The sequence below is a fragment of the Anas platyrhynchos genome, chromosome 14, assembly GCF_047663525.1.
Source record: "Anas platyrhynchos isolate ZD024472 breed Pekin duck chromosome 14, IASCAAS_PekinDuck_T2T, whole genome shotgun sequence".
Taxonomy (NCBI): domain Eukaryota; kingdom Metazoa; phylum Chordata; class Aves; order Anseriformes; family Anatidae; genus Anas; species Anas platyrhynchos.
This window is the reverse complement of record NC_092600.1, coordinates 14,330,651-14,345,731: the sequence shown is the minus strand read 5'-3', so window position 1 is coordinate 14,345,731 and position 15,081 is coordinate 14,330,651. Positions and strand designations below refer to the sequence as shown.

The following is a 15,081-nucleotide window of genomic DNA, read 5'->3' as shown; positions in this document are numbered from 1 at the left end:
CAAGATGACCCATCTATCTGTTACACTTCCAGTTCTGGCTCTGAAGCCAGGTGCTCTTCAGTAGAAATGTACTTTTTTCAGCCTCATTTTTAGAAAGAACTGAGCTCTTCTGACTTTTTTTTTTTTGAAAGCTACCTGATGTAGCTACATGAAAGGAAACAATCATCCTGCCCAACTTTGTTTTGCAAAGCTAAGAAAAGACTTAAGTGGGATGTGCTGAGTGGCCTCTGCTTGGTCTTCGGTGGCAGTCTGAGGGCGCGGTTACCGGTGTGAGTCTTCCTCCTGCTGTGTTAGGAGGGATGCATAAAGCCTGAGGAGCATCTCCTAGCGAGCAGCCTGCCTTACGTATGGGATCCCAGCAGGAGCGTACCCAGGGCTGTCCCTGCAGCCCTGTGCAGGAGCACAACGCACCTTCACTGCTGGTGCTCGCTGCCAGCCGAATCCTGCACAGGTCCGTCTGCTGCTGACTGCTTACAGCTCTGATGCTCTCTGGTAGGAGGCCTTGGAGATCCAGGAGGGATGATGCTGAACCAAAAGCCCTCGCCCAGGGCTGCACATTGCTCCGAATCGCATCAGCCCTGAGCTGCCCTGGGGTGGCACACGGCAGCTGTGGGGCCACGCGTGGTCGTGCAGCCTGCACGTGAGGTCCTGCCCATGGGACAGTCCCTGGGAGCTGTGGTGGCGGCGTGGGCAGGGACCTGTCCCCCCAGGGAGAAAGGCTCCACGGGCTGGGCTTGAGGTGGGGACTTGCTGGAGACAGCTTAATTCAGGAGACTTCAGTTAAAGAGGTTTATGTTTAAGAGCTGTTGAGCTGAAAAGCTCCGAGTTAAGGAAATATTAAGTTTTGAAGCTTAACAGCTTGCAACTTTTTTTTTTTAGGGAAAAATGAAACCATGGAGGAATATAAATCCAAGGAGCCAAGCTCTAGGATTTAATGCAGTGCGAAGGCTGGAATTTCCCACTGGTTTGTGTAGGGTCCTCTGCAGAGGTTTGTCTGTTCTTCCTCCCTCCAGAAGCACTTGAGCAGCTGCCACGTGTTCTCCCAGGGGACCTGTGATGCTTGTGGGTGGTGGGACCAGAGGAAGCCCAAGGTAAAGCAGCGATGCCATTGCCACTGTTCCCAAGAAGCCCAGGAAGCTCCTGGGAGCAGCCTTGCTCTCCGTGGGCCAGCTGGGCGGGCTGGGGGGTCCTGGCCAGCTCCCTCCTTGTGGGACTCGGTGCTGTCCCAGCTGGTTGTCCCTCCTGTTTGTATTGCTAAATGAAAGCTGCCAAGGTTGATATTCCATAATTTGCAATGATTTGTTCTTCTACGATTCCGTTGCACATTATTCCACTCTTCCCTGGCTGCCCGGGGACTTCAGGGCATCCCTCACAGCTCTCTGCTCAGTGCTGCTCCATGGATTTGGTTTCTTCACCCAGGCTGCAGGCAGAGACCTTCCTCTCTCCAGCTGGGCTTCCCAGCAGCTATGACGTGGTCAACACTTCTTGCACACCTGAGATCAGTGGTGCCAGTTGTTGAGTCCCTCAGTGGAGACAGAAGGCTGGGGGCTGCAGGGGCTTTGCAGCCCTGCTGGGGAAGCAATGGGACTTGTGCTGGGGGCTGTGTCCCGGGCTAGGCCCTCTCCCAGCTCTGGTCTCCTGCAGGTCTCAGCGTCCCCATGGATGAGTTTGTTAGAAATTACGGCCTTGCTTGCTAAGCTTTTTTGTGGCCTAGATATCCATATCTGTATGTCCAAATATTGCGGTGTGGCTCTGTGCTTTGTGCTTCCAGGCTCTACCCCGGAGCGTGCGGCCGAAGCTGCATCCTGACTTTGCTCATCGCTGCGACTGGATGTCAATCAGTCGTTTTTGTTTTTTTTTTTTGGTGCTCTTCTGTCAAATGAGCATAGTTGTAAAGTATCCACCCCCTGCACGGCCCATCTGTGTGCAGAAGAGTTCCCCAAATCCGTTACCTCGGGCTGAGGTTGTTTCGTTGTGTGCATGCTGGGTATGGATGGAATATGCACCGCATCCCTTCCAAAGTTGGCTGTCCTTTTTCAGAGAGGTTAAAATGTAAAAGTCCTCCATAAATTATTTTTCAGTAAGAGTCACTTATGGATGTGACCCAAGGGCAGAGATTCAGAACCTGATGGGGCAAAACCAGTGTAGGTACTGCTGGCAGGGCTGAGCTGCGTTGCTGGACCGTGCAAAACGTGAGCCTGGGGTTTTCCTTGTGCCTTTAAACCCTGGCTGCAAGGGAGGAAGGGCCCTGGAAGTGCAGGGTGCCGGGATCCTGCACTGGCCTTCTTGTCCCCGTTCTGAGCTCCAGGCACACAGGGACACCCTGCAGGTGGGGAGGTTTCCCCCCTGCTTAAGTGCGTAGCCCCACTGAATGTGCTGTGCCCCATAAAGCTCCCAGTGGCCTGAGCAGGGAAGGGGACGCCCTGACAGCCTGAACAAGATTCACTTCTGCTGTTGTTATTCTCCAGATAATTATTGGGATTTTAAAGACTGAAGGGCTTCCTCACACTCCTGAGGCACAAACATGGATCTTCAAGTGAAAACCCCATTTGTGATGACACAGGGAGTGTTTTCAGGATGACCACCCCCCTGCAAACCCAGCATGTCCTCTTTAAAACCCACCAGCCCTATGTCCAGTGTGGACCCAGCAGCGCCAGGTGCCAGCTCCACAGCCTGTGAGTGGTGCTCAGGTGGCTTCCTGGTGTCACCACAGCCCTCGTGGGTGACAGGTCCCAGCCTGGGCTGGCTCAGGTGATGCTCTTCTTGGTGAGGAGCTGCTGGCGTCATAGGTGGTGCATCCCCACCGCGTGGTCTGGAGGTTGGTGTGGATTTGGGGTGTTGAGCTTGGTTGCATGTCCTGAGCGCTCCCCAAACCCTCTGCCAGTATCTGTAGGGCCAACCAAGAGCTGGTGTCATGCTGCTGGTGCTGAGCTGATGCTTCAGGAATGACGGTGGGCCAGTGGGTTCATAGTGGGTCAATAGGTCATAGGACCCGAAGTCTGGGGCCGTGTCCCTGAGCCAGATGTCCTCTGATGGGGTGGGATGGGGGCTCATGGCTGAGTCAGGGACTTTGCCCCTTCACAGTGGGTCACTAGTGGTGGTGCTCCAAGCCTGAGAAGTGCCCTCAGCTGCTCCCTAGAGAGGCTGTGTAGGGAGAGCAGCTTTGGTGTGCCTCACGTTAGCCATTTGGGGTTTTCTGGTCTAGGAGAAGGAGTGAATTCAGCAGTTGCCAGCACTTTGCTCAGCAAGAGCCCTGTGGAGCTGCGGGTGGTGCTGGCCAGGTCTCAGCAGCCGGGGGGGCTTTTGGGGTCCTGCTTCAGAGAGGTGCAGGGCAGCAGGGAGGGCAGGTGCCAGGCGTTGTCCTCCTGATGGCACCCCTGTGGTGAGCTGCTGGTGGGCACGGGGAGCAGCTGAAGTGCTGGTGGTGGTGAGGGGCAGGTTGTGGGGGTGTTGTGGCTGGGAAAAGGTGATGGGGGATTCCTGGTGTCTGCGCTGTTGCTGCTTGGGGGTTTCTGTCCTCATGGGTGGAGGAAAATGCGGTGCTATCAATGGGTCCTACGGCTTCAGGGATATCTTGGGGGGTTGGAAGTGGGAAAGGTGGCGAGGGCTGTTGGTGGAGCAGGGGAAATCTGGTTTCATCTAAGGATGGAACTGGAGCAGCCTGTGGCACGTTGGCCATCTGCAGGGGGCTGGTGGCCATGTCTGCAGCTTCTCCTGGGGGCTCCAGGCTCTGCTGGGCAGGGCTGTGCTGGCTTCCCATGGCCAGCCCCTGCTGGGGTGTTCCCTACGTGGGGCGTGCGGTGGCTCTGCGTTTCTTGGCACTTGTGCCTATGGTAGGGTCAGAGGGGAGATTACATCCTGAGGATACTGAAAGCATATCAGGGCCCGACTCACGTCCTGAGGCTGGTCTGGGGAGAGTTCAGATTAATTTTCCAATTGCTCTGAGGTTTGGTGTGTGGGAAAGCTGGGGTGGAACAGTCAAAGCTCAGGTTTGAAGGGTATGGGGGCTGTGAGAGGGTCTGAGCAAAAGAGAAATAGGGATAATTAGGAATATATTGAATACTTTCCTGACTAAGCAAAGAGCTTTGATTTTGCGAGGGTTTTGACAAACTTAATGCTTTCTGTTACTCCTGGGCCTGAAACTATGAGCTGAAAACCACCGAGTTGTTGTCCAAAGGGTCAGGGATGAGGAGGCCGCTTGGTTCGTGGCAGAAAACCGGGGGGCAGCTTGGGGTGCCCTGCCCGGGGGGAGAGCAGGAGATGGGTGCCCCTGCGTGCCACTATCCCAGGGTTTGGGAAGCCCGCAGTCCTGAGCTAGGGTTATGTTCTCAGTTAACAAGGTGTTAACTGACGCTAGGCTCTCTTCGGAGAGTTCCAACACGCGTGGAGGTTAACAGCTCCTGGCATTTTGTCTGCCCGAAACCAGCTCTGGGAACCACCCGGGCACTCACCGCGCGCTCTCAACGTGGGAACATTTTATTTAATTTTTTTTTCTCCTCGCTGGGAAGGAAAAAAAAAAAAAAAAAAAGGAAAAGAAGGAGAAAGGAAAGGGGACCTGGGGGGCTGAGGGGGGGGCCGGCGGGGCTGCTTTGCGCGGCTGCGGTGCTGCCGTGCGGCCGCTGGAGGGCAGGCGAGCCGTGCCGGAGCGCGCCGGGCAGGGCGCTCCGCGGGGACACCCCCGGGGGATGCTCGGGGGGCTGGGGGGGGGCCGGGGGGGGGGGGGGGGGATGCCCCTGCCCGGTGTGGGTGGTGATGGGGAGCCCGGGGGGGTCCGGGGGCTGCCGCCCGCCCGGGGCTCACCGAGGACGCGCCGCGCTCCCGGCCGCGCCGAGGTAAGACCCCCCCCGGACCCCCCCCAAACGGGTGCTCAGCGGGCTGCCCCCCCTCACCCCCCCCATTATTTAATTGTTTTCGGGGTTTTCCTCGCGGCTCGGGCTCTGCCCGCTCCGTCGGGCCCCGCTCCCTTTTCTCCATGTTTTTATTTTTTTATTTTTTTTTCCTTATTTTTTTTTAATACTTTTCACGCTTTCCCAGCCCTCCCAGCTGGGCTGTGCTCCCCCCCCCCCCCCTCTTTTATTTTTCACCGCAGCGGCCGTGCCGAGCGCTCCTCGCGGGGCTCCCCGGCCGGGCACCGCCTCCGCACCCCGCTCCGCTCCGCACCATGCCCGGGGAGGGGGCGCGGAGCCGCGGGGAGGCTTCAGCCGGCTCGGGGCGGGGGGGGGGGGGGGGGGGAAAAGCGGCGGGGGGGCACGGGCTGACGATCGGAAGTTCCTGACAATAAGCACCTTCATCCCCCCCAAAGGCGGAGAGAGAGAGGGAGAGGAGGAGGAGAGACAGGGGGAGAGGAGAGCTGATGCCTGAGCGAGTCACTCGGCGGAGGCAAGGCGGGCGGTACCACAACTTCCAGCGGTGCGGAGCGGAGCGGAGCCTGCCGGCCGGATCGCTCCCATGTCAGGGCGGTGGGGGGCTGCACTCCGCTAGCGGCAAGCCACCGACCTCCCCCTCTCCTCCAGCGATGTATTCACTGCTCTCCGCCTGCACTTGCCTGTAAGGATTACGGCATCTTTTTTTTTTCTCCTTTTTTTTTTTTTTTTTTTAAATATATACATATATATAAATATTTTTATTTTATTTTTTATTTTTTTTTTAATTGCTTTTCTTTTTCAAACTTTCCTTTTGGAGGCTCCGGTTGCGTTTTCCTCGCGATCAGGTGGGAATGGGGAGCCGAGCCTTTTCATGCGCAGAGCATCGAGCTGCGCCGTTTAAAAAAAAAAAAAAAAATCGCAAAGAAAAACAAAGCAAAAAAAAAAAAAAATCCGACTTTAACCATTTTACCGCATCATTTGATCTTTTGTTGCTTTTTTTTTCTCCTCTCCAGATGTTTACATTTCCTGCTGCTGTGCTTTCAGGTACAGGTACGTGTCCTTTCTGTCCTCTTTCGCTTTTGGTTGTAAAAAAAAGAAACAAAGGCGGCGTGCTGACCTCGGAGTGCCAGGCAGTTTTGGCTGGGGCTTTCACTTTTCTTCCCCCTCTAGTTTTTATAGCCGCATTAAAATGATCCCCACGCCAGATGCTGGAGTGGCACTTGCCCTGGGAGCTGAGCCGCTTTCCAGTGGCCACTCGGTGCTCGGCGGGCTGGGGCGCAGCCGGGCGCCGGTAGCCTGCGTTAGCGGGATCCTCTGGAGTGCATTAGCCTGGCTAATGATGTGAGAGGCAGTGTTGGACTCTCCTCCTCGCACAACGCTGATTGATGCACTTGCCTTGGAATAGCAGGCGCTCTCCTGCTCGCCCTATTTTCATTTTTATTTTATTTTTTTTTTCTTCTTCGTAGGGAACTTACTCCCAAAAACTGATACTTTGAAAAACACGACTTTCCCTAGCCAGGAGAAGGAGGCTGCGCGCTCCCTCCCCATTATTCAGGAGAACGCAATCCAAGCCCGAGCCCGCCTTTGATCCTGCCTCGGCAGGAACGCAGCCGCTGGAGGAGCACCCGTGGGACGGGGACGGGTGGTCGCTGCCCCCCGGCAGCACTGGGGCTCCCCAGGGTGCTGCTTCCAGCCGGGCATCCCGGGGGACGCCCACCTGCGGGGTGGCCAGGGCAGGTGCCGTGTCCCCGTCACCTCCCAGCCGGTGTCCCTTGGGCTGGGGGCTGCTCGTGCCACCCCTGGCCCTGCACCAAGTTTTGGCTAGGGTTGCACCTGCTCGTCCTCCCGCAGCCAGGCAGGGTCTGGGCAAAGCGTGGTCATGGGTTTGGGAGGGGGCTCCATCCCCCCGGCCAAGCCTAAACCCAACCAGCCCCTTCCCTGCTCCCTTCCTCTAAAAAAAAAAAAAATCAGATTATTTTTTTCCCCCCTCATCCCCCCTGAAAATTGTGGCTCGAACATAAAACCAGCGGAGCAGCCTCCTCGTCGGGAGGGGTTCCACAGCTGTAAATTACCCTGTGGTTGGGAGGCGTTCGTTGCGTTGCTCCAGTGCATTTTTTTGTTGATGTTTTTCTTTTTTTTTCCTTTTTTTTTTTTTTTTTTTTCCAAACCCGAGGAATAACAGGCTGCGCAGGGCTCGCAGCGATGGCACCCTTTGCAGCAAGGAGACATTTTTTTGCGATTGTGTGGTAACTGAAGTTAATCAGCCCTCCAGCCCCCTCCCTCTCCCCTTCCCTTCGGTGCTTTTAGTGAATCAGGAAAAGTTTGGCTCGCTGCCTGGAAAGCACTTGCTAAAATCTGATCTCTTACTTCAGCAGCCTTAAAACTTGGGAAGTTATTGGCATTTATACAGTTGGAGCTTGCAGGCTTCCAAAGCAATAAAATAATATAAAAAAAAAAAAAAAGTCAGTCCGCGCTCTCGTGCTATTAGAACCATACTTTCTCGATTTTTTTTTTCTTTTTAGTGCTGATTTTGCAGCATTTTGCGGGATTTGCCGCTCAGCTTCGCCCCGGCCGGGCGCTGCGGGGCTGGGGGGCGGCGGGTCCTGGCGGGTGCCGCGGCGCGAGGCGAGCTCTTACGGCGCTGAGCATGGGGAGCCAAAACACGAGATTAGTCATACTCAAGGGCCTTCGAGTGAGTGTTTACAGTATTAATGGTAGATGAAAAGATGTGAACGCTGTAAGTTTTTATTGCCCATTCTGTTACACTTTCTTTCTGGATTTATTCACGGGATTACATGTTTTGAGCCTGAATGGGAGCGAGGGATTATAGGATTTCTTTTATAATGATCAGTTTGGGTAGGAGTTAGCCTTTGGTGAACTGGAGCAAATTAATGCATCGCTTAGGTTTAATATTTATTTAGGCTGGAGGAAGTTGTTTGGTTTTGCTTAAAGGGCTCTGCGTTGTGTTGGGGAGGTTTAGGAGCGGATTATATTCTCAGGGTGGATGGATTATATTCGAAGGCCGGCTCTCACCTCCCCTCGTTGCCGTGAGCAGCGGGTCGTCCTGCCTGCTGGCTCCAGCACCGTGTTCCCAGGCTGCTGAGCATCACCCCGTGGCTCTGCACGGGAAGGTGACAGGACCCGGGGCAGCGCCAGGGATTTTGTGCCCGTGGTTCCTCGTGCAGGAGGATTTGTGCAAGGTGGCATCGCCGCTCGCCTGCGGGCTGGAAGCGTTCCCGAAGGCACCAAGGCCCCTGTCTGACCCACGCTGGTGTTTCTACATGGGGAAGCATCACCTGTGGGTGGGTCACGGGGTGGTGAGGACACGGGGGGCTTTGGGAACAAGGTTTAGGCTTGTGGAGGAGTTGGGCTCCTCTAGGACATCCCATGTCGGAGGGGATCCCAGCTCTGCACACAGCAGCGAGCATCCCGGCTCTGTGTCCCCTCCAGGTAGGGCTGTGAGGAGCGTGGCTCCTTCTCCATCCACATCCCCATCTTGGGCAGTTGCTCTGCTGCCTGGGGATGCTGCAGTCCCGAAAGCAGCTCTAGGCAGGAGGGGCAGCGGGTGTCCTTGGGGACACTGGAGAGATCACTTGACTCGTGCAGCTTTCTTTCAGGGATGACCCCGTGCAGGTCACTGACTGCTGGTACCTCCCCTTGGCGTTCTCCAGTTGAGTTCTTCCGCTGCTGTCTCACGCTTTCAGGTGTGATTTGTTCTCCCCGCACTCATCTCTCTGTGCATCCTGGTGCGGTTTTGGGTTTGGTTTTGGGGGCAGCACAGCCAAGAAGCCTGCGATGCACCCTGTGTCTCTGAGCACCCTGGGGACGTGTTACTGTCCATGTGGCTGACGGGTCACCACGTTGTGCTGGCTCTGACAGCCCCGAGGACGATGGCATTGGGACCGTGTCACCTTTGGGAGCTCCTCACCTCGAACGAGGCCAGCTGAGCCACAGGGGGCCAGGGCTGGGAGCTGCCAGCTCTCCTGGCCCCGCGCTGCCTCCAGCGCAGCAGCAGCAGCAGTGCCAGCACGGGCTGCCCGGCCGTGCCGCTCCCCTGCCCCGGTAAACCTCGGCGTGCTCTTCTACACGACGTGCATCTGTCTTAGATTATGGAGAGGTCCCCGATAGGGCCAAATCCTTTGCTTTTACGGCTCTTGTAGGTTAAGATCCAGCTTTGGAATCTGATCCAGAAGCAAACAGGAGGTCAGAGGAGTGCACAAGGCAGCACCGTGCTATTTTCACATCTGCTGTTGTTGTGTAAGAGGAAGGCTGCTGCGTGCTATGCCAATAGTAACTTATGTTTCTCCTAAGCTCCTGTGCAGCTACAGACAGTTATTGTTTGGGGCTTTGTAAAGTGAGACATGGAGAAGCGTTGCTTCCACACGTTCAGCGAGCCAGATCCTGCGGTCTGGCCGGGCTGCGCGCAGCACATGTCAGAGGCATGAGTCTGCCGAGCGGCAGCGACGGGGCCGCTTCTCCCCTGGCTCTGCACCGGTCCCTGGGGGCCGCCAGTGCCACCAGAACAAAGCAGGCACGGGGACAGGCTCCGGGGGCTGGGGAGAGGTGAGATGCCGTGGTTGTCATCTCCGCTCAGCTGGGACCGTGACCATCACCAGCAACTTCAGCACCGAGCTGTCCTGCTGTGCTGCGTTACCCCACGAGCTCCTCCACGGGGGTGCTGACGGGTAGCTTTAGTGGTGCTGGTGTGAAGGACAAAATGTGCTAACGGTGGTCTTGGAAAAGCTGAGAACGGGCTGAGCTCGAGCAGGAAAATCTTCTGTTGAGTTTTCTGATCACAGCAACTCTCAATTATCAGGCAGCGAGAGCTCAGGAGGAACTGCACAAGCAAAACCTGATGGAGCTGGAAGCAGAGGAGCTCGGTGGTGGGGAGCGCATGGTCCCAGCAGGGTTGGAGCTGGTGGTGCTGTGTATGCGGCTCCATGCTCGGGGCTGGGTGCTCGGGGTGGACAAAACACCCACTTGCATGGCTCCATGGCCATCCCGCAGCTAGCCTGCAGCCCGAGCAGGCAGGAGCTGACCGCGTATTGAATCACAGGTTCTTGTTTTAAATCCCTTGCTCTCAAGGAAATGACCGTGCTTGCTTGCCATGAGTGATTTTTTTATTTCATTATTTTTCCTGCTGACTCACTGCTCTGCTCTAGGAAACGCAGCATCCTGAACCTGCCCCTCGTGCCCTGTTTCTGTCTCGGTCTTTGGAGACGCTCGGGCTCTGGAGAAATGGGAGGCAGCGTGGAGCAGGCAGAGCCAAGCGTGCGTGCTTCAGTATTTTGGGGCTTGGTGGTTTCTGTGTGTGTTGTGGCAAAGCAGAGCTGCTGCTCGGATGCTTCCATCTCCAAACATACATTGCGGCTTGCATTGAGCTTTCAAAGCTCTGGAGATGTGCGGGGTGCTTCAAGGAAACAAGGAAGGGCTTGGCCATTGTTGAGGTGAGCGTGCAGGAGAGAACAGTATTTGGGGGGGCGGGGGGTCCAATTTCCCTGTCCATGATAGCTGGCCATGCTGTGGGGTTGTATCTGATCTGTATTTTACCTTCTATATTGCAGCTGGCATGAACAAAACTGGCTGGAGGTGAACGATGCTGGGGTTTGGAGGGATGCTTGCTTAACGGCTGCTTGTTGGCTGCTTGTGCGGCAGCTTGGCTGTAAGGCAGTAAATAAGGACAGAAAAGAGTGGACGGGGCAGGGCTGATGCTTCCTGAGCCCTGTGGGTGCATTTTTGGATGTGGGGATGCTGCTGAAGGTGGGGGGGGGCAGCTGAGGGTCTGTCAGAGCTCAGGTGCGATCACCGGCATCGCCAGGACTCACCAGCATCAGCAGCAAGCCGGGATGGTTTATTTTGGCATAGGCTGATAATACCAGGCTGGCTTTCTGTAGGCTGTGATGTGAACACAGCTGAGCAAGTGGCTCTTGCTCCGTGAAGGAGTCTGAACTCGAGAGAAAGTCTCCCCTGGGGTTAAAAGTCCTTCTTCTGGATCTGTGACCTCCTTCCTGGACCCTCGGAGCATTTTTATGGGTCTCTTCCTTTCCTTGGAAGCTGGGAAAACCCCTACTGCGTGCTCTCCTCTCCTCCCTACCAGCGGTATCTTCCTGTGCTTTGACTTCTCCCAGATTTGGACGCTTTCAATATCAGTTTTGATAAGAGCAGGTGAAAAAATGTTTTCAGGGAACTGCGATATTTCGGAAGGAGCCGTCTGCCTTCTTGTGGTGCCTGTGTGCAGGCGGGTGAGGGCAGACTCCAGCCTGGCTTCCGTGGGCATCCTGACCCCTGCTCGTCACGGGAGGAGTGATGAGGCTCACGGCAGTGGCTCAGCTCCCTCAGGGAGCCACCAACCAGCCACGGGGACCAGCAGGGTTTTCCCGTGGGTGTCTGAGCCCCCTGCACCTTTTTGTGGTGGTGGGGCTGGGGTTTGACCCTCCCCTGGCTTTCTGAGGCTCGGTCCTGCAGGTGGGAGCGGGCGTTGTGCAGAGCCACGCATCTCCCTGCTCGCAGCATCTCTTGGGACGCCCACTGAGGATTAGGCATCCAGAGAAGTAGCTGGAGGGGAAATAAGAGAAAAAAAAAAAACAAAAAAAAAACATAGAAAAGACCGTCTGAGTCTGCCAAAGTATTTTCTTATTGGCATTCAGCAGCCTTGCCATAGCATGAAGAGAGAAAGAAAGGAGAACAGAGAGAGGAAGGAGGAGGCTTAGCCTGTCATGGTCTGCGTGCTTTCTTTTGTGAGAGCTCCTCGCCGTGCCGGTGTCTGCGGTGGGTGGGAGCGGACGTGCCGATCCCCCCGGGGGGGTGTGGGGCCGAGCCCCCGCTCCTGCCAGCTCCCTTGGAGGGCAGCCTCCCCTCGGCCTCCTCCCTGCCTCTCCTGCCTGGGCCGACAGCTGGATTTTGAGCTAAAACGCGTGGCTGTGCTTCCCCCTTAGCGGAGACACATCCACCCGGGTGGGCACCGAGCATGCCTGCCACCTCCTGTGGCCCGCTGGAGAAGGGTTCAGGTGGAGAAATAAGAAATGTGTTGCTCTGCTCCAACACTCCTTGGGAAACACTTCCTTACGGTGTGCCAGCAGCATCCTCTGGAGATAGGTGCTGTTTGCTTGGCTGCTTCGCAGCTCAAGTGGTGCTCGCCCCGTCCAGGGCGATGCTGGCAGAGGTGAGCTTTGCTCTGGAGGAAACGGGCAGAGCTGAGGCTGCTGGCTGACCACAGCCCACCCGAGGGTGCTTGAAATGGGATAGAAAGTGCTCAGCGGGGAGCAGTGCAGGGCAGGAGGGTGCAGAGGGTCCTGTGGCTGTGCTGCCCAGGAATTAAAGACAATGAGGCAGAGCCCAGCCCTGGGGCTCGCACCGCACCACCGAGATTAAAGGTGAGGAAGTGCTTTCCTGGGCTGGGCCAATTGGGGCAGATTTGGCTGGCCCTGGGCATCCTAAAAGCCTGCAGGAGAGCTCCGGACACAGGGACAAAATGGGGCAGGTGGAAGCATGGCTCGTTGTCCCGTGGCTTTGGCTGAATATGCGGGTTGGAGGGGCTGGATGGATTCAGCAAACAGCAGGGGGACGGCACCAAAGGGAAGCGAAGTAGGACGCAGTGTGCCCCGTGAGCCTCCTGGTAGCGTTTTATACCACAGGTCACCTAGAGATTGATCACTAGATCTTGGTGAATTTCCCAGGGCACTGTACAAATACCAGAGCGCAGCAATTAATTAATAGTGGATTGCTTGTCCCGCAAGGTATTTCCAGCGCTGCTTCTTCCTCCCAGCTCCTCTTTCTCCTCCTGTGCATTTCTCATCCTCCTGTCTTTCCTGCTAAAATACCATCTTTGGCATCATTTGCAAGGACAGCTTGTTAAAAAGCTGGTGTATCTTTTGCAATATCCTGAGCTACCCTCGTGCAGCAAAGCAGAATTAACACAACTGCAGGAGGCAATGGTGAGCCCATCAAATAACGAGGTTTGCGGTGTGTGCCCTGGGCATAGCTGGTGGGTTGTGTTTCCCCAAACCCTGGGAATACAAATTAGAAAACACAGTGAAAGTCAACGCTGGTAGAAGGGCTTTTTGCTAATTCTCTGTTGCTATTAATCCATTTGAAGAGTCTCTGGTTGCTGATGAGAACTTGCTCAGACGGTGAGGAACAGCGTCTTGGTTTGGTTCCTCCCTGCCACCCACACCTGGCACTGCAGTGCTGGGATTTTGTTCTCCCAGAATGGGACCGACCCCGTTTCTGAGCTGAGAACCCCTCCTTCCATGCATGCCTTGGGCAATACGTTCACCGAGCCTCTCTTTGGGCTTGTCCTGTTGAATTATCTCCGCGACAGAGATGATGCTGAACAGATGCTAGTACTGTCTGGATTCAAACCGTAAGCAGAATGTTACCCAGTTGTATGAAAGTACCAACCCATAGCCGGTGGGGTGTGCGCTCGGTTTCCAGCCACGATTTACAGCTGTAAAATGAAAGCTGATTTTCACCCCGTAAGCTGCCAGGCCTTAGGGTTACAATACTGCACGAGCAGCATCAGCCCCTAGCTGTGACGCCGCACTGTAAGACTGCACGGCGCGGGTCTGTATTGATTAGCTGTAAAATAAATTATGATGTATGTAGTGCAGGTTTCTGACCCCGTGGTCGTGACCTTACAGCGATTGGTGAGACTTCCGACCAGCTGAGATCAGAACGGCAAGCGGCCCCCCAGCAATCAATAGGAAAGCCAGTGGGGCTGGCTGTGGGGGCCTTTCCTAGGAACACTGTGCTGCGTGTGCCTGATGCTGGTATCCAGGCGATTCTTTTGCAAACTCTGTCTCGAATTCCATGGGAAGCCCTGTTGGATTTTCCTGCTGCATGACAAGCTGGCATAACTGCAGGGAAAGACAGTATCATCAGCAAATCCGATGGGCTTGGGGCTGGGTAGGGAGCTGTGGGGCTGCTGGGGGGATTTGTGTGGGGTCGTGCTCGCTGCTGATCCCGCAGTGTGAGCATCGCGGTGACCTGCAGGGGAAGCAAATAGATGGGAATAGTCTGCCAGAGAGGCAGAGGAGTTTCTTTCTGGCTGTTTATATTGAAAGAGTAGATAATATGACTTTAATTGCCCTTTGAATTTAGCAAACAAGAAAATGGAATTTACTTGTGTGGTTCCCGTTTCTGTCTGGGAGCATGATTTCCCCGGTGCGCGCCGTAGCGCTGCGTGCCAAGAGGCTGAGTAACAGCGGGTCAAGCAGCGGGTTTGTCTAACAAAACCTGCGCTAGCTCTGGCTGAGCTCGCAGAGCTGTGACCTTAGCTGGGTGGCAGCCCAGGCAGGAGGGGATCTGTAGGCATTCCCAGCCCAATTGGGGGGCTGTTGGTGCTTTTTCATTGCTGGTCCCAAATGCTGGTGCCGGCAGGACTCCCACCCCGTCCTGCAGGTTCCCTTGCAGAAGGATGCTCGGTGAGCACAGGGATGGGGACATCTGGGATGAGGCACAGGGCTTTATGGCATCCTGGTGACACAGGCACAAATGCTGGGGTGTCAGAGGAAGGAATCACCGGGGAACCTCAGGCTTTGTGGCAGAAAGTCCCTTTCTGGAGGCTGGTGGTGGGTGCAGCAAAGCGTGTTGGGTCTCCTTGGTATAGGCAGGCTGTGCGGGGCTGCAGCAGCCCAAACTTTTTGTGCCTAATGATTATAATACCTCCTTTTTTTTTTTTTTTTTTCCCTATTTAAAACATTTCAAAAAAAGATTTATATTCAGAAACTGTTGAGAGTTGTTCCCTGAAAACAGGAAACCTGCAATGCAAGGTTGATTAGAAACAAACAAAACTTTTCCCGGCTCACCAAAGCAGAAAGGTAAGAAATTGGGTTTGTCCGGCATTTGCAGTGTCAAGATTTCCGTGCAGGAGCGCAGCTAATACAGATCAGTACAAATCTTGTATTAGAAAACAAACCATGCTTTCATTTCTGGCCCCGGGCTCACATGTTTGTTATATCTGATCCCAAAGGCAGATTGACAGTTTGGTTTGGATTAAATTCAACACATGGTTTGTACTGTACGTTTGATAAGGCTCAATATTAATCTGATTTTTTTAATGCCATCTTTAGTATATTAGCAGCAGAATTGTCTGTCCTAGGAATATTTTTGCAGTGTAACCATTGAGGAATTCATTTCTGGAGGGAAGATGAAATTACTGATGTTAAAATCTCTCAAGGTCCTACGTAAAGTTGAAACTCATTAACTCTGCTAAGCT

At 54.9% G+C, this 15,081-nt stretch overlaps 1 protein-coding gene across 3 annotated transcripts in view; it reads left to right on the top strand.

Moving 5' to 3' along the window:
* The first annotated feature begins 4,715 nt into the window (after nt 1-4,715).
* Nucleotides 4,716-15,081, top strand: part of FGF18 (fibroblast growth factor 18) — a 70,604-nt gene continuing 60,238 nt past the window's right edge. For 2 of the 3 annotated variants that reach the window (XM_027468581.3, XM_027468579.3), the window contains exons 1-2: nt 5,236-5,547; nt 5,879-5,915. In XM_027468581.3, coding sequence (XP_027324382.1) covers nt 5,354-5,547; nt 5,879-5,915 — 231 coding nt within the window. In that variant the 5' untranslated portion in view covers nt 5,236-5,353. Of the gene's footprint in view, nt 4,833-5,235; nt 5,548-5,878; nt 5,916-15,081 lie in introns of those variants that run through there. The other variant, XM_072023323.1, reaches the window with a different exon arrangement.